This window comes from Procambarus clarkii, chromosome 2 (assembly GCF_040958095.1).
Source record: "Procambarus clarkii isolate CNS0578487 chromosome 2, FALCON_Pclarkii_2.0, whole genome shotgun sequence".
Lineage (NCBI taxonomy): Eukaryota > Metazoa > Arthropoda > Malacostraca > Decapoda > Cambaridae > Procambarus > Procambarus clarkii.
The window spans coordinates 49,476,067-49,495,841 of record NC_091151.1 but is presented as its reverse complement, the minus strand read 5'-3'; the positions used below and the strand labels follow the sequence as shown (position 1 = coordinate 49,495,841).

General features: G+C 45.3%; 1 protein-coding gene across 1 annotated transcript in view; it reads left to right on the top strand.

Annotated features, from left to right (window-relative positions):
* Positions 1-279: 279 nt before the first annotated feature.
* LOC123762349 (serine-rich adhesin for platelets) overlaps positions 280-19,775 on the top strand; it is a 36,656-nt gene continuing 17,160 nt past the window's right edge. Inside the window, 1 exon segment of the mRNA XM_045748856.2 lies at positions 280-1,837. Coding sequence (XP_045604812.2) covers positions 970-1,837 — 868 coding nt within the window. The 5' untranslated portion in view covers positions 280-969.

The window sequence follows — 19,775 nt, the reverse complement described above, 5'->3', positions numbered from 1 at the left end:
TTAGCAACTCTCCCGCGGAGGGCGGTTTGTAATATTGACCACTCGCGTTTTCCCTTTTTTTACCATATAAACCCGTATAACTTGCTCAATTTACATGTTATTTACTTTGTACATACGCATCATATATATTTTCAATCTCCTATTTACTGCGTACTACGTTAGCTATTGAGAGTAAAGTGTCTCTAGAAACTGGGAAAAAGGGAAACCTGGCACCTGTTAGGGGTCAGGAAGGTTGCGAGTGGTGGTAGGTCGAGACATCATCAGTTGCTTAGTAGGTAGGCAGCGGGGAGGACCTGCTGGCTCACTCCCTTCACATGATCAATTACTTTTTGTCCAGACACTGGATGACAACCGGTGACAGTGTTTAAATTAGTACGATTACAGTGTCTTCAAATGTCTGGGATATATTTGACAAAAAGGAAATCATGAAATGTAAAGAAAAGACGTTGAATTTAATTTGATAAAAGTTACTTGACTTGATCTGCTAAATCAGAGACCAGTGGTTCATGAGTCCAATGACATGTCGGGCACGATAACGCCTCTCAAGAATGTTTAACACAATTGCACTGTACTACTGTGCCATGCAAGGTGTGTTGGCCTATTATAAGTAATAAAGTAATTAAGCAATTTGAAGAAAAAATCATATAAACTATCGCTCAGTCAATATGAAATTAAAACTGTCAGTGGTGACCACACCTCCGCTGACACTGAAGAATGGTCTAGCAATGAAGACTGGCAACTACCGGCCAGGTAGCAGGGAAGAGGTCAGTGAGAGAAGTTGTGAGCAGTGTGATAAAGACCAACATTTACAGTGGGAGCCTGATAGAGATGAGGAAGCCGTGAAGGGGCAGCCCCCCACCATATACACACCCTCCAAGAGTGCACTCCTCCCCTCCCACACACACTCCGCACACAGGCGATAACACTGAGTGCTCCCATGTGTTGGGTTGTGAAGATCATTGCAGGAGTATGAGTCCCCGGCCTGGCAGCGCCTCACGAGGGCGGTCAATCAGTACCACCTCCTCAGACTCCACAAGCACCACTTGCACCGTCAGTAGTGATTTTGATGGCTGCAACAGCAGCAGCAGCAGTAGCGGTACTTCCAGCACTAATAACACAATCACATCAGAAAACAGCAGTAGCAGCACTTCCAGAACCAATGCTAACAACCCCTTTATAAGTACCAATAACATGAGCAGCAGTGCTTCAGATAAAAGCAGCAGCAGCAGCAACAGCACTCGAGGAGACATACTACCCACTCTCAAGACTGAGAACCAGTATCAAGGCAAGAAAAAGCGCCGAAATTGCGATGGATTAATGTTGTCTGGAGTTGGCGCTTGGGGCGTCTCCCGGTCCAGCGCGGGGCCGGCCGCTCCTCACTCCAAGGTCACCACCGGAAACACCAAGTTCATTATCAATAAAAAGGTCAAAGGCATTGGTTTGAAAAACAAAATCCTCGATGGGAAGACAAAGAACAAGAACTTCAGCATTAAGTCCAGCAGCCTTAGCTTAAAGGCCAATATCATTGAAGGTAAAACTACCAGCCTGAATGCAAAGACTGCGAGTCTTAGCTTGAAGACCAATAGCCTAAATACCAAGACAAACAGCCTCAGCAGCAATAGTAGCTGCGATAGTAAGACCAGCAGCAGTAGTACCAACAGCTCTAAAAGCCTCCGGAGCCTGTTTCTGCGAGGCAACGTTTTCAGCAGCAGCTTCACCTTTGGGAAGAGGAACAGTAAGAACAGCAGCAACACTGCCAGCCGCGCCCTGTCCTCCAGCAACACTCTCACCAACACTAACATTGTCATCATTGGCGACAAAGGAGTTGGTAAATCAGGTAAGTAGACACTTACATTATAAAGCCTGACTTACCTTCAGGTGTTTTTGGGGCTTAGCGTCCCCGCGGCCCGGTCGTCGACCAGGCCAGCTTAAAGTAAGCTTCACCCGTCATAAAGTACAGCTTCGTATCAAGCTTCACGGGGCGCTGAGCTATTTAATTGCTAGGTAACGCAACATAATTTAATATGTGCATTTCGACGCGAAAAATACACTTGATGATATTACAGACAGCGCCACCAGTCGTTAGTTTCTGTGTATTATTAGAAATAGATCTATCTAACAATAACAATAAAATACCCTGCTGCCCCTCTCACCACAATAACAAACTTGACATAGACATTAGGTTGAATACCAGCGGCTGAACAGAAACCCTCACAGGTATACACTATGCTCTTAATTTTGGGTCATTGAGTCATGCTTTATATAAGAAAAGGCCTTATAACATGGGGTATAAGACCATACACTAGAAGGTGAAGGGACGACGACGTTTCGGTCCGTCCTGGACCATTCTCAAGTCGATTGAGAATGGTCCAGGACGGACAGAAACGTCGTCGTCCCTTCACCTTCTAGTGTGTGGTCTGGTCAACATACTTTAGCCACGTTATTGTGACTCATCGCCTGCACATGGGGTATAAGAAAATACTCCATTGACAACTACTGAAATTGTCGCATACGCTTCTCTCTCACGTTGTTCCGAACAAAAACATTACTACCAAAAACAAGTGAAAATAAATATTTAATGAACTGGGCAAACAGTGCTACGTTCAGTGACTTCGCAGATTCCCCATTTTTCACGAAACGTATAAATTCGGGAATAATTTTACACCAATCGTCTGTGTGAACTGATTACGGTAAAACCTAGATTTATGAAGTCACAGTATCAAATTATGCCCTAAACCCAACGATATAAGGTCCGGCTATGTTTTGTGCAAAGTTAATAGTAATATATATTTGTAATGTGCGCATGTTGTCTGTCAGTTCTATGCTTCGAGACACATTGGTTTATCCAGGAAATGCAAATAACTGTTCGCAGATTTGTGCATGTGGAAGTCTAGTCTAGAGCTGTTGTGTACATGTAGCCGGGTGTACGTATATGTGTACGTAATGAACTGCAGAGTTTCAAGCTGAAATTCGGACGCTTAAGTAAACTGGGAGGCATTTGGAACTAGCGTGAGGGTGTTTGGCCAGCATGACAACACAACGCCAGTCCCAGCCCAACAAACACATCGTAACCGCAGCATTATTCGTTATGTTGTAACACTCTAATAATATTGTGGTTACGTTGTGTTTGCTGGGAGAGGATGGACGGTATATATGTACACATACCTGACGTCCCAAGCTGGTGTGTGTGTGGGGGGGGGAGGTTTACACACCTGTATGTGGAAGATGTGACGGATGAGTGATAGTTGCATCATCCCTTTCCAGGAATCAGAGTCAGGTAGGCGTTAATTATGGCTTGCACGGACACAATTACCTAGTTACCCTACCACATTACCACATCGTAACGCCTACAGTTAAGTATCCTTGCCTGTATGGTGTACAGCAACTTACGAGAGTGCCTTTATTACGCTATTTGCAAGTCGTAAGCTTTACACACAGCTGATGTAATCACACAGCTGACTTTACATCACACAGCTGATGTAAAGTCATTAATTTACGTGCCACGTGAAGTCATTCATCGCATGCTTGGTGTAGCATTTAGCACGTGTTATATGGTACGGTATTATACAGTATTGTGTACATTGTTACTATGAAGCGTACCAGTACTTTATAAGTAAGGAAACTGTATTACAGGTGAGCACTGTAACTTGGCAGGTATAAAGAACATTGTTAGCCTATGTGTAAGGATAAGGATAATTAATTGTCAGGAGAAAGCGCTAAGCCTATCTATGTATGGTACATGGAAGGGACACGAGGACAAGGCAGGCGCTGGGACACGAGGACAAGGCAGGCGCTGGGACACGAGGACAAGGCAGGCGCTGAGACACGAGGACAAGGCAGGCGCTGGGACACGAGGACAAGGCAGGCGCTGGGACACGAGGACAAGGCAGGCGCTGGGACACGAGGACAAGGCAGGCGCTGGGACACGAGGACAAGGCAGGCGCTGGGACACGAGGACAAGGCAGGCGCTGGGACACGAGGACAAGGCAGGCGCTGGGACACGAGGGACAAGGCAGGCGCTGGGACACGAGGACAAGGCAGGCGCTGGAACACGAGGACAAGGCAGGCGCTGGAACACGAGGACAAGGCAGGAGCTGGAACACGAGGACAAGGCAGGAGCTGGGACACGAGGACAAGGCAGGAGGACTCTATGGTGAGCCCGTAGTAGACTTACCTGGCACAGGAGCGGGGCTGTAACTTGTTACCCTGTGGTTAAAGCTCACCTTATTAATAAGATAGGAGTATGAAGAGGAGTTAATATAAAGTATGGAGAAAGAGGAGTCCCAACCTGGAACACCTCACACTGTAGCCGCCATGCGCGCTCACCACCCGCCATGCGCGCTCACCACCCGCCAATGTTTACCTGTGCGACCACAACTTTATCAACACGCCTGGCGTGACTCACTCTTTTTCCACGGGGGTCATGTCTGTACACCGGCGCTCACCCACACCCTGGTTACGGGGGCACCCGTAGTTGTCTTGAAGCAATCGCCCTTAACCAACCACGCACTCGAAACACGAAAATGAATGTTGAAACACACATTGCTCTCTTTTAGTCCTTGACTTCGCACTCATCAAAAATAAACCAGGTTTACTTATCCAGTAGGCTTCCTTATCCTGTTTGACAATTATAAATTCATTGTTTTAAATTAAATCGTTTGAGAGGAGCTGCACTATGGGTACACGTGTTGCAAGCTGTGCCTACTGAGCCAAATTTTGCAGAACATAATGACTGCTTATAGGCTTTTTGTCTCTGACAATGGAAAACCATTACACAAACTGCCTCTCCATCTTCAAAACGTACCGAACACTTGGATTCTCTAAGTAATCTTAAGTAACATTTTATATAGGTCTAACACAATATTGTGCAATTGCAATCTATAACTTTAAGGATCCATAGAACAACTAATATGGTGTTGTGTTCACTTCTTGTCTGAGCCTATGTTAGATGTGAAGGATATATAGGAATAACAGCTTTAGCAAGCCTAATGTACACGTATCTATAATAACTTATACTAAATTTTATACCATCGCTGAGTATTATTTTATTTGTATACTAGTTTAAGCTTTCATATTATTCTAGGGTATTATAAACATAATTTAAGCCTTGATACTGTATTACATTTATTACCTTGTAAGCATGTTAGGTATATCTAATTTTGTCCCTTGCTATGTATTTTGTCCCTTGCTATGTATTTTGTCCCTTGCTATGTATTTTGTCCCTTGCTATGTATTTTGTCCCTTGCTATGTATTTTGTCCCTGGGTATGTATTTTGTCCCTTGCTATGTATTTTAAATGTTAAATTTTCCCTGTACATGGTCCACACTCACCATAACTTTGTGTCAGCCGCCGCTAGATAATCTTCCTGGCTACAATTATCAACTTCTGCTCCGTGTATTACCTTTATCTTGTACTGTTCTTCAAACTGATGAACAATTTGACTGGTTTTTTTTTTATCCTGGACTGGACGGTAGAGCGACGGCCTCGATTTATGCAGGTCGGCGGTCAATCCCCGACCGTCAACAAGTGGTTGGGCACAATTCCTTTCCCCCCCGTCCCATTCCAAATCCATATCCTGACCCCTTCCCAGTGCTATATTGTCGTAATGACCTGGCGCGTTATCCAGATAGCTCTCTTCCCTTTCCTTGTATTTTACTGGAAAAGTTGTGTTCACAAGTGGCCGTGCCCTTGTTCCACTCCCTTACACATTCCCGGGAGACATCTCCCGTCATGCAGGGTGCAGTTCCACCTCCACAGATCTCCAGTATCAGCTCTTGATACTGGTAATGGCTCAAAAGGGCCACCACTTACGGGCTATTCATGCCCGTGCCACCTTTTGGGTGGCTTAATCTTCATCAATCAATCAATGTTCCACTCCATCCCTCTCCCTCACGCATGCCCACTCTCCCTCTCCTCCACTCCAGAATGAAACAATTAGAGGAGCTGGATGCGTTGAAGGCAACAGGTCCAGCCAAAATCTCCCCCCCTTATTAAATCTCTCCCCTTGCATATTAATCTATAATTTAATACACTATTTACACACACAATTAGTACTATTTTGTAATGAACACAATGCTAGGGACGAATATGTAGTTTTTTATACAAAAATATAAATAAATTTGCTCTAAGTGACAGGGTGGCAACAGTCCTCTCTGGAAAATTATGCACTAATGTTCCTGCTGCGCTCCCTTAAAACCTGTTCTATACTAAAACACAGCAATTTATAAAAATAAGAATATAGCGATGACCAGACCACACACTAGAAGGTGAAGGGACGACGACGTTTCGGTCCGTCCTGGACCATTCTCAAGTCGACTAGTGACATTCTCATCGACTTGAGAATGGTCCAGGACGGACCGAAACGTCGTCGTTCCTTCACCTTCTAGTGTGTGGTCTGGTCATCATACTTTAGCCACATTATTGTGACTCATCGCCTGCACAAGAATATAGCATTGGCCATAATTGGCATAATGCTTCTTGAAGATCCATTGTAATATTAGTTTGTCTTGGCTCTTATTGGAAAAGCCAGTCCAATATAAATTGACTTCCGTTGAGCTGTTCTCCGTTGTGTTTGTCATTGACTGTGTTGGCTTCTCTGGAGGACTGCTTGTCCTCTGGTGAGGTTCAAAGTCACTTTCACTATAGGGAGCCTGAAGGTAATCCTCCAGGGCGTCAGTCCCTTGTTGATATAGCGAGCTGCTACCAGTGGTGCATAGTGACCCCCTAGATGGTTATTGGTCAAGATCCATCTATAACAATGTGTGTGGGGAAGGAGGAAGCCAGGATCTGGGTCAGGGCCTTCCTCCACACCGTCCGGTAAAGTTGCTGGTATGTTATTTTAGTTGTGCCCTATAAGGTGGAGAGGTGATGAGTGTGTGTTTAATGAGCGCTCTCTAGACAATTGGCTTCTGGAAAAAGCATTTAAGCAAAATACGACTGCTAATTTTCACGAATGCGCGACCATGTTTGGCAGAAAGTGTGAAGTTTTCCCCGAGCTGTGTTAGCCTAATGTTGGCTGGAATCCGGAAGTATTTGTAAGGACATCTCTTGAGTCTGACATTACACCTTCCCCAAGTATGTGCCGGTTGCAGGCGAGTGCTCACCCACTGCTGTCTGAGATGTGTTGTGCTACTGTGCACTCTTAAGCATACACGGTCGTCTTGGCTAACATTTCCCTGTTGTCTGTGTCAATGTGTCAATACGTGTAGGCTGTGCCCTTAGCCTGCACGTATCTAGGCGAAGGGCACACGTATCATAGCCTAACTGACAATACCAACCACAGTATAAGCAGTGCTCATGCCTGTCTACTAAAGTGTCAACGTCTATTGAAGCTCATTATTGTTTGTGTTACAAGCTGATGGCTACTGAAGCTGGCATTAGCCACTACAGTAGCAGTGAAGGAGTAAAGCTTGCAGTGTAAATACCTCTACGCCATGATCACTGTCTCGCCAACAGTGCTGCACTTCCCTGATGACACTAGTCTTTCTTTTGTCGTTTGTGCCAACACAACCACCAAGATTACCAGTGCCAAGGATGCCACCGAGCATTACATGGCCAACAGTTCCACGAGTTCTAAAAATGCTATCAACTCTACCACTGCAAACATTTTAAGTCATTATCTTTGACGACTCCCCCAGGCGATCTACCCTTACCAACACTTCTACCAGCACTCTTCTGAGCATAATTTGTACCAGTCCTACCCTTGCCAACACTGCCAACACCAGCGGGCGTGCCAACAGCAACACCCAATGTTTACAGTGTGGCGCCAGGCGACGTGTCCGGGACTTTCTCCAACCCAACCTGAGCACCTGGGTGTGGGTGTGTGGGTGGGTGTGTGTGCAGTTCTTAATCAATTAATGCATTGACTTTTATTCCTAATTTTCATGTACTTCCCGTTGAAGTTGCAAACTGAGCTTACCCCGACAATATCTTCTAGTAGTCCACTGTACTTGCTCGTAACTCTGACTAAAAGTAGAGTTTTCTGACGTCGCTGCGATTCATCTGGGTCTCCAGCTTCCATCCGTGTCTCCTGGTCCTACCGTTCCTTATTCTAACATTATATTTTTGTCCACTCTTTCAGTTATCACCAATGTATTATACAATGGTATCATGCCTTCATTGTTTCTTCTTTCCTCCAATTCTGTGAGGGTTAGTTCTCTAGATCTCTCGGTACAACTGACAGTTCTGGGACCAGTCTTGTTGCATGCTTCTGACATCACTCCAGTTGTAGCTTGTTCTTTCTGAGTCAATTAACTTTGTCAGGTCGTTGAAATTCGCTAAAAGCAAGATGGTCTCCAGTACTGATCCTTGTGGCACTCCGCTCGTCACGGCTTCCCTTTCACTACACCTCACTGCTTCTCACTGAGAGGTATTCTCTCTCCCACGTCCCTACCCCTCCATGTTGTTGTTGTATGTATACCAGCCTGCTTTTCTAGTTTGAGTAGGAGTTCTGGGTGTAGAACAGTATCAAATGCTTTCAAAACAATCGAAGAATACGCGGTCAGCCCATCCATCTCTCTTGTTTGATTTTTGTCAGTTGATCAGTTTTCAAGTTTTTTTTTTTTACTAAATTGGTGCTGGAATAGGCTATGGAGACCAATATTTGGGTGTTTTACGTGTTCTACGAGCCGGGTTCAGACCAGTCTCTAATAGCTTGTAGGTGATGCTTGTAAATGATACTCTTATGTACCTTGGCGACTGTTGTGTGTGTGTGTGTGTGTGTGTGTGTGTGTGTGTGTGTGTGTGTGTGTGCGTGCGTGCACGTATGCGCATCCTGTTGTGCGCAAACTACCACTTACTAAACGCTGCCCTTCATTTCTCACTCGCAAAATGCAATGGCTCTTGTCCCTCCTGTTTCCTGCCGTATATAAACTTTTCAAGCTGTGTATGAAGATAGTTTCTAGTTTATTTCTAGTCAAGTCCATTTTATCTATTTAAACAAGTACTTCCTTACAACCCTATGACCCATCTGTGTGCCTACCGTCGTACTTCCGAGTACCTTATGTGATAACCTTCTTGTCCTTCGCCTTCCAGCGCTACGAGGTCGCGCGCCACCAGCCTCTCCTCGTAACTCTAGAACCAACACGCTTCTGCCAAACCTCTCTTCAGTCTTTTCTTTCGTGTTATGTCTTGAGTAGGTGAGGGCTCCGTGTCGGGGATGTGTATATTCCAGCACTAGTTATCAGGGTGTTATCAGTGGTCTGATGGCTGCCTTCTCCGTGTTTCTAAAAGTACCCATGATGCTCACAATCTTTTTCAAAGTGCTTGGTATAGCCCCCTACCCCGTCCTCCCACGTTAACACTCGTCGGTCTCCAACTGTCATTACTTTCTTCGTATTTAATTCGATTTATTCTGTAGTAAATATTTCCCTTAGCAGATTTGGTGCTTGTCCTGGTGCTTGTCCTGGTGCTTGTCCTGGTGCTTGTCCTGGTGCTTGTCCTGGTGCTTGTCCATACTTCGCGTCGGCTGCTAACGCTAAACATGGGGCGCACTACTTAAACATTTGGTACTCTACTTGGTACTCATCACCATTCTGGAGGAGGAGCAGAGAAACTCGAGAAGTGTAACTGAAGGAAGAATAATGAAACTGGAGGAGAAGCAGTGAAATTCGAGATTGGAGGAGGAAGAGGTGCAACCGGAGGGCGTTCTTGTTCTTGCTTATACGAGGACGACCATAGTCGTCTTCGTATAAGCAAGTAATAAGTCAGCAATTTTCCAGCCAGGTAATTGCTGGAATATTATTAGTCACTGGCCGCCATGCTCGACCACAGCTCGCAGCGTTCCTCGCTACACACACACACACACGCAGCCGCTACACACGCACACACACACAGCCGCTACACACACACACACACAGCCGCTACACACACACACACACACACACAGCAGCTACACACACACACACACACAGCCGCTACACACACACACACACAGCAGCTACACACACACACACACACACAGCCGCTACACACACACACACACACACACAGCCGCTACACACACACACACACACACACACACACAGCCGCTACACACACACACACACAGCCGCTACACACACACACACAGCCGCTACACACACACACACACACACACACACACACACACACACACACACACACACACACACACACACACACACACACACAGCCGCTACACACACACACACACACACACACACACACAGCCGCTACACACACACACACACACACAGCCGCTACACACACACACACACAGCCGCTACACAAATATTAATAGCCTGAATTGAGAGCGTCTCCCGGATGTACATGTCAGTCGAGAGAGGCTTGTGTGAGAGTGGCCGCTCCCCCTTTCTCGGCCAGTAGTGTGACCTCGTCCAGCCATAAGTGTGACCTCGTCCAGCCGTGAGTGTGACCCCGTCCAGCCGTGAGTGTGACCTCGTCCAGCCGTGAGTGTGACCTCGTCCAGCCGTGAGTGTGACCTCGTCCAGCCGTGAGTGTGACCCCGTCCAGCCGTGAGTGTGACCCCGTCCAGCCGTGAGTGTGACCCCGTCCAGCCGTGAGTGTGACCCCGTCCAGCCGTGAGTGTGACCCCGTCCAGCCGTGAGTGTGACCCCGTCCAGCCGTGAGTGTGACACCGTCCAGCCGTGAGTGTGACCCCGTCCAGCCGTGAGTGTGACCCCGTCCAGCCGTGAGTGTGACCCCGTCCAGCCGTGAGTGTGACCCCGTCCAGCCGTGAGTGTGACCCCGTCCAGCCGTGAGTGTGACCCCGTCCAGCCGTGAGTGTGACCCCGTCCAGCCGTGAGTGTGACCCCGTCCAGCCGTGAGTGTGACCCCGTCCAGCCGTGAGTGTGACCCCGTCCAGCCGTGAGTGTGACCCCGTCCAGCCGTGAGTGTGACCCCGTCCAGCCGTGAGTGTGACCCCGTCCAGCCGTGAGTGTGACACCGTCCAGCCGTGAGTGTGACCTCATCCCGTCACTGCTGTCTCACCCTTCAATATATAGCGTCATATACAGCATTATATCCTAGTAACATTGTAATTTTTCTGTAATAGCATCACATCATTTTAAACTAGCCAAGACAGTGAAATTTTAAATCATTGATCAATGAAAATTAGTGTGATTAGTGATTAGTAATTAGTGATCAATAAAAATTTGATTAAACCTACCCTATCCTAACATAATTACGTCAGTAATTCATGTTCTTAATATAATAATATTAATTCAGATAAACCAATGTGAGATTATGTGTGCAATAATGATCACGAAAACACTGATCCAAGTATGTGGAAAAACCACATGTGAAAAATTAGAGAATGCTAAACGCGTTTTCGGCTCAATTTACCTTCATCAGCGCAAAATATAGGATGAAACCGACCAGTCCAACCCAACCACTTGGAATGGTCGGTACAGCGACGGTCTTGCTTCTTGCTAGTCGCCGTTCGAATCCCGACGGTCCAGGCGGGAAGACTGGACCATCGGTACAGGATTCCCTTTTTCTCCTGGTTCCCGGGACACTCTTCCTTCCCACCGTCATATCCCAGCTCATATAATTTCTCCTCATATGTTGTTGTTGTTATAGATTCAGCTACTCGGAACAGGTTCCAAGTAGCATGGACTATGGTGAGCCCGTAACTTACCTGGCACAGGAGCGGGGCAAGTAGCACGGGCTATGGTGAGCCCGTAGTGGACTTACCTGGCACAGGAGCGTGGCAAGTAGCACGGACTATGGTGAGCCCGTAGTGGACTTACCTGGCACAGGAGCGGTGCTCCAACTGTCTCCTCATATTCCTTCCAAGTGCTACATAGTCTCACGGACTTGGTTGTTTCTCCAGACACTTTACTTCCTACCTGCCTCGTCCTGCGCCTCTCCACCCGGCTCCTACACATCTTCCTGCGATCGCTTCAGCGGAAATCTTTCGCGTATATTAGCGAGATAAAAATCAGCCAGGGTTACTAAAGTCGCTTTTTTGAAAATTGTGGTAGCATTAAAACTGTTTCTCACAATCCTTTCCATTGTTTCCCGGGGTTGAGGTGAGGCCAGCCGTGACCGCCTTTGGCCTGCCTTGCTCGCGAACCTTCACCCCGGACTCAACCTGGCCCCATAATATTTTACGGACATTAATCCCCAACACGGGAAATATATATATGACCGGCGGCTTTTCCATAATTGACGGGAGACATCTCCCGTCACGCAGGGTGCAGTCGCACCTCCACAGACCTCCAGTATCAAATATTGATACTGGTAATGGCTCAAAAGGGCCACCACTTACGGGCTATTCATGCCCGTGCCACATTCTGGGTGGCTTAATCTTCATCATCAATCTTTCCATAATTCCTTTCATCATGATACAGAATACTAGAGCATCCAGAACACCCCAGCGTACAGAGACGCAGCTCCAAGGCTCGATATTATTTTGTTTACTAACCGAGATATACTTGTAGTTGCTTGTTACATTGTTCGCAATAGTCCTTAGAGAACTGATGACTTAACTGATCTTGTGGCTGCCTCTTCTTTACAGTGGTGTGATTACCAACAGAGTGCCGGCGGGGGGATGGGGAATTATCCTTGGCTACCATCCTCTTTTGTCCGGTCGTATATATATATATATATATATATATATATATATATATATATATATATATATATATATATATATATATATATATATATATATATATATATATATATATATATATATATGTCGTACCTAGTAGCCAGAACGCACTTCTCAGCCTACTATGCAAGGCCCGATTTGCCTAATAAGCCAAGTTTTCATGAATTAATTGTTTTTCGACTACCTAACCTACCTAACCTAACCTAACCTAACTTTTTCGGCTACCTAACCAAACCTAACCTATAAAGATAGGTTAGGTTAGGTTAGATAGGGTTGGTTAGGTTCGGTCATATATCTACGTTAATTTTAACTCCAATAAAAAAAATTGACCTCATACATAACGAAATGGGTAGCTTTATCATTTCATAAGAAAAAAAATAGAAAAAATATATTAATTCAGGAAAACTTGGCTTATAAGGCAAATTGGGCCTTGAATAGTAGGCCAAAAAGTGAGTTCTGGCTACTAGGTACGACATATATATATATATATATATATATATATATATATATATATATATATATATATATATATATATATATATATATATATATATATATATATATATAATGAAAAACCACATGAGAAAAATCTGAGAATGCCAAACGCGTTTTCGGCTCAATTCGTCTTCATCAGAGCAAAATATAGAATTTCACTGTGACAGGTAGAGTAACGTACCCGTGAGTCGATTGATAAAGATCAATCTAACTAATCTTGACCCGGAAGTTAAGCAACTGTTGTGGGGTTGGATCCTGGGGAGGGTCAGTAGTTCGACTTTGGAGGGGCTTGGGTCCCCTTAAAGGTCTCCAACAAACATAGTTGTATGGGATGCTGTGTTGGATAAGTCGACGACTAAAGTGAAGAGTTGAGAGTATACATGATGTGGTGTGTATACATACCTGGTATGTACGATGTTATGACAACACTCCTGGAGGATGAGGAAGGCAGTGTAGTGGAACACGGTGTTTGGTGGGAGTCCTGTGTGACGCAACACTCCGCCTCCCACTAGTGACGCAACACCCCGCCTCCCATCAGTGTGACGCAACACCCAAGTGACGGTAACCTGTCCTACAAAAAACGCTGCTTTTCGCTCATATGCGTCACATATAGTCGAAAATTGTCGCACGGCCCCACAATTCCATGTGTTCTGGCACATTATCCACACCTTTCTTCTCTTCACATTTAATTATTTTGCGTATGGAACACCTGCGTCTTTCCCACAGTTCAGCTTGACTGTCGTACTCGTCCCATCCATGTCTTGAAGTCTTATCACAGCCAAATCAGCTCACATTCACCTTACTGGCGTAAATCTCTGTTGACTCGTTAGTCCCACATTCTCTACTCTCTTACCGTCAGCTCCAACTGTACAGGACAATATTATGTGCAACAAAGTCTACAGTGTCCCACGCAAGGTCCATCTCTGGAGTTGTCGGGGCTCGGCAAGTAGGTTAAGACCGTTTTGTGCCATATTAACGTCCTCCACAGACAGCGGCTTGGGAGTGGCTGGCGTTCCTAAATCCGTGAAGGAAAGCTGGGTTTGAAGCCTAGCAGCGGTGCGCTGTTCGGTACATGACTAACCTCTTCAGTATATATATATATAATATATAAATACATACATACAGGAGTTCTTACATACTTGTACAGCCACTAGCACGCATAACGTTTCGAGCAAGTGCTTAATCCTATGTCCCCCGGAATACGACCTGTGTGCCGTACTTCTCCCCGCGCGGTAAAGCTGGTAAAATACACAACCCCGTCCTCGACCATTCCGCAAGGGTTTAGTCCCTGCTCTTTATGTCCTCTACGTTGACACTGGCTCTTCTCTCGCGGCTCTGCCTCCTCACCTGGTACTCCGGCTCTTCGCCTTAACCTGTCACCCCGACTTCGGCGATTATAAGGGTCTTTACCGAAGGATGTGGCTCCTTATCTGCGACTGTGACTCTATGAATATAGCAACTTACCCTCGGATAACATTTGCGGCGGCTCTCATCATTGTACACCTGTGGCTACTGGCCCTCCGCCGAGGCTCCCTACATGAGTCTGTGACATCTCGTATCGGGCTGGTTTTCTCGTGGCTCCGAGTCCCAATTTTAACTGCGAAAGCGAGTTTAGAATTAGGTTTAAGGCAATTATAGTAGCATTGCTGTAGCCCGCTGGCTGCTCGTATAGCGCAAATGTAACTACATGATGGACCTCACATTGACTGTGTCAACATATTTAATTACCTTGGTCTTCAGGTCCCATTGTATGAGCATGTTGTGTTGTCAATACCAAGAGAAGCTTAAGCTTCTCAAGGCTGTGTAACAGGGTCATCCAAGCTATGGTGTAAATGCCAGACTTGCTAAGATGATACGCCCCCGCATAATTTAGGTCTTTACGTGGTCATGCGGCATATCTGCTTCTTCCAGTATCTGTAAAAATGTAAAAGAACTTGAAAAAACTGCAAAACCAAGACATAAGGATCATCTTTCGATGTCCATGAAGTGTCCAAAGTTTCCAGATGTAAGTAGTTTATACAGTTTCTGAACTGGTTGAGATTGTAAACTGTATGTAACTAGTTCACATTATATGTAAATTGCTAAGCTTTATACGTGTCCAGTTCCTGAATCTATTATGTGACTAATCTTTTTTTTACCACAGCCCACAGGTAGGGAGTGACAGATTTCGACCTTGCTGTGCTCCTATATATATATATATATATATATATATATATATATATATATATATATATATATATATATATATATATATATATATATATATATATATATATATATATATGTAGTTACACTAGCCAACTCTGCTGTTTAATTATTATATATACTGTACTGTAATATCAAATGTTTTAAACACGAGACACATGAAGCGATACTAAATTATAAATTACCTACCTTATGGGCTGTTGGTAGGTAGGTCCAAGAACATCTTGGTGAGATGTTCGGCGATCCCAGAGGTGTCTGGGAGGGAGATAGGGAGGGGGAGAGGGAAGGAGGGACAGAGAGGGGAGAGGGAAGGAGGGAGAGAGAGAGAGAGAGGGGGAGAGAGAGAGAGAGAGAGAGGGGGGGAGGGGGGAGAGAGAGAGAGAGAGAGAGAGAGAGAGAGAGAGAGAGAGAGAGAGAGAGAGAGAGAGAGAGAGAGAGAGAGAGAGAGAGAGAGAGAGAGAGAGAGAGAGGTAGGAAGGTTGGTGAGTGAGTGAGTGACTCTCCAGCTCTCCGCAATGTCAGGAGCAACTGACTGGACTGCCTTGCTCCAGGGCGATGTACACAGCTAAACAAATGCCTTCACTGGTCGCATACTGGACCTCCATCAGCAGCACATTCCTCACCTGCAACAGGTAACCAAGCCTTCTGATCACCCCTGGCTAAGCTATTGATGCCAGGCGGCTGCTGAAGCCAAAATACAAGTCCTGGAGGAGACATGAAGGGTATCCTATTGCTTACAACAGGAATATTCATAAACAAGCTTGTCGGAAAATGAAAGAAGTTGAGAATTGGGTTATCTTTAGATGGGAATCAGAAACAAATAAGAAAACTTGCACCAGGAAGAATTATATCCAAAATCTGTTGATCTCTGGTTGTAGATTTGCAGGGATATTCATCTGTAGACACAGTTCCAGCACTAAACCTGGAGATGGGTTTAGTGCTGGACCGTAATCCAGCTAGTGCTACTGAGACCGTAATCAGGAAAGGCTGACCTGGCAAACCATTTTGCTTCCAAGATGAAAGTGACTGATCCAGAACGACAGCCTCCACAGTTTGACTCAAGCACTATGTTATCTAAAGACGTTATTCAACAGGATGAAGTCGACCATCTGGTTAAATCACTTGACATAGGTGAGGCAGCTGGACCGGATAAAGTCAGCTCAAGATCTTATCCGTTACACCGTTGTGCGGACCTACAGGCGTCGCCCCTCTCACGAATCTTCCAACACTGCCTTACCTCAGGAAATTTAGCCCTCACTATGGAAAAAGAAAGATGTAGTTCCAGTCTACAAAAGAAAGAGTCATTCAATAATCGGTAACTACAGACCTGTAATTGCGAGACATTAATCTCTCAGGAAATCACAGCAATTTTTTTACCATCGGTTACTATGTGGTCATCAATTTGGTTTAAAGAAAGGATGTTCTGCTGCTGACCTCTTACTAAACCTCTTCTCTGCGTGGTCTCAGGCACTGAATGATTCAAAAACAGGTTGTGTTGTTGCGTTGGATATTGCACGAGTCTTTGATGGGGTATATGGCACTCTGCACTCTAGGAAAGCTTCAAGCACTAGGATCCATTCTATATCAGGATCCATTTTACTGATAATAAGAAATTACCAAGAACGGTCTCTAAATAAATAAAATAAATAAATGTTTATTCAGGTAAGGTACATACATACAAGAGATTTTACAAAAATTGATAGATTTATAGATAGAGCTAGTACATACAATGCCTAAAGCCTAAGCCCAATGTCTAAAAGGGTAATGTGCTTGGCCGTGGAATGTCTACTTCAACAGATCACAACATGCAAGATAATGTTAGTTTAGTCATGATCACAGGCCTGAGCTTCAGCTGAAAAATTCTTTCTAATGTCACTGTGGCTCATTTTGGTACTAAGTTTCCACCTGTTTCCCCGCTGTGCGAGGACCACTCGTGGTAAATTCAATCATTTGTTGTTGTCTATCTTGACAATTTCCCTGAGAATCTTGTAGGTGGTAATCATGTCTCCCTTAACTCTTCTGTCTTCTAGTGACGTGAGGTTTAAGTTCCAGTAGTCTTTCCTCGTAGCTCATACCCCTCAGCTCGGATACTAATCTGGTTGCATACCTCTGAACTTTCTCTACCTTCGTCTTGTGCTTCACAAGGTACGGAGTCCATGCTGGAGCTGTGTGTGTGTGTGTGTGTGTGTGTGTGTGTGTACTCACCTAATTGTACTCACCTAATTGTGCTTGCGGGGGTTGAGCTCTGGCTCTTTGGTCCCGCCTCTCAACCGTCAATCAACTGGTGTACAGATTCCTGAGCCTATTGGGCTCTATCATATCTACATTTGAAACTGTGAATGGAGTCAGCCTCCACCACATCACTTCCTAATGCATTCCATTTGCTAACTACTCTGACACTGAAAAAGTTCTTTCTAACGTCTCTGTGGCTCATTTGGGTACTCAGCTTCCACCTGTGTCCCCTTGTTCGCGTCCCACCAGTGTTGAAAAGTTCGTCCTTGTTTACCCGGTCGATTCCCCTGAGGATTTTGTAGGTTGTGATCATGTCCCCCCTTACTCTTCTGTCTTCCAGTGTCGTGAGGTGCATTTCCCGCAGCCTTTCCTCATAACTCATGCCTCTTAGTTCTGGGACTAGTCTAGTAGCATACCTTTGGACTTTTTCCAGCTTCGTCTTGTGCTTGACAAGGTACGGGCTCCATGCTGGGGCCGCATACTCCAGGATTGGTCTTACATATGTGGTGTACAAGATTCTGAATGATTCCTTACACAGGTTCCTGAACGCCGTTCTGATGTTAGCCAGCCTCGCATATGCCGCAGACGTTATTCTCTTTATGTGGGCTTCAGGAGACAGGTTTGGTGTGATATCAACTCCTAGATCTTTCTCTCTGTCTGTTTCATTAAGTACTTCATCTCCTATTCTGTATCCTGTGCCTGGCCTCCTGTTTCCACTGCCTAGTTTCATTACTTTGCATTTACTCGGGTTGAACTTCAACAGCCATTTGTTGGACCATTCACTCAGTCTATCCAGGTCATCTTGTAGCCTCCTACTATCATCCTCTGTTTCAATCCTCCTCATAATTTTTGCATCGTCGGCAAACATTGAGAGGAACGAATCTATACCCTCTGGGAGATCATTTACATATACCAGAAACAGTATAGGTCCAAGGACTGACCCCTGCGGGACTCCACTTGTGACGTCTCGCCAATCTGAGACCTCACCCCTCACACAGACTCGTTGTCTCCTGTTGCTTAGGTATTCCTCTATCCACCGGAGTACCTTCCCTCTCACTCCAGCCTGCATCTCCAACTTTCGCACTAGCCTCTTGTGTGGCACTGTATCAAAGGCTTTCTGACAATCCAAAAATATGCAGTCTGCCCACCCTTCTCTTTCTTGCCTTATTTTTGTTGCCTGGTCGTAGAATTCAAGTAACCCTGTGAGGCAGGACCTGCCATCCCTGAACCCATGTTGATGCTGTGTTACAAAGTTCCTTCGCTCCAGATGCTCCACTAGTTTTTTTCGCACAATCTTCTCCATCAGCTTGCATGGTATGCAGGTTAGGGACACTGGCCTGTAGTTCAGTGCCTCCTGTCTATCCCCTTTCTTGTATATCGGGACTACGTTAGCTGCTTTCCAAGTATCTGGCAGTTCCCCTGTTGCCAGTGATTTGTTATACACTATGGAGAGTGGTAGGCTCAGTTCTCTTGCTCCTTCCTTTAGAACCCAAGGGGAGATTCCATCTGGGCCTATAGCCTTCGTCACGTCCAACTCTAGTAAACACTTCCTTACTTCCCCACTGGTAATCTCAAACTCTTCCAGTGGTTCCTGGTTAGCTATTCCCTCACTTACCTCTGGAATTTCTCCTTGTTCTAAGGTGAAGACCTCCTGGAATTTCTTATTCAATTCCTCACACACTTCCTTGTCATTTGTAGTGAATCCTTCCGCCCCTATCCTTAATCTCATAACCTGTTCCTTTACTGTTGTTTTTCTCCTAATGTGGCTATGCAACAATTTAGGCTGAGTCTTTGCCTTGCTTGCGATGTCATTTTCGTATTGTCTTTCTGCCTCTCTTCTCATCCTGACATATTCATTCCTGGCATTCTGGTATCTTTCTCTGCTCTCCAGTGTCCTGTTATTCCTATAGTTTCTCCATGCCCTTTTACTTTGCTGCTTAGCTAGCCTACATCTTTGATTAAACCATGGGTTTCTCATCTTCATTTCTCTGTTTTCCTTTTGGACTGGGACAAACTTGTTTGCTGCGTCCTTGCACTTCTGCGTGATGTAATCCATCATATCTTGGGCCGTCTTTCCCCTGAGCTCTGTTTCCCATGCTATATCTGTTAGGAATTTTCTTATCCCCTCATAGTTTCCCTTTCGGTATGCTAACCTTTTGGTTTCGGTATCCCTCCTCGAGTTCAATAACCCTTCTTCAATCAAGTACTCAAACACCAGTACACTGTGGTCGCTCATTCCTACTGGGT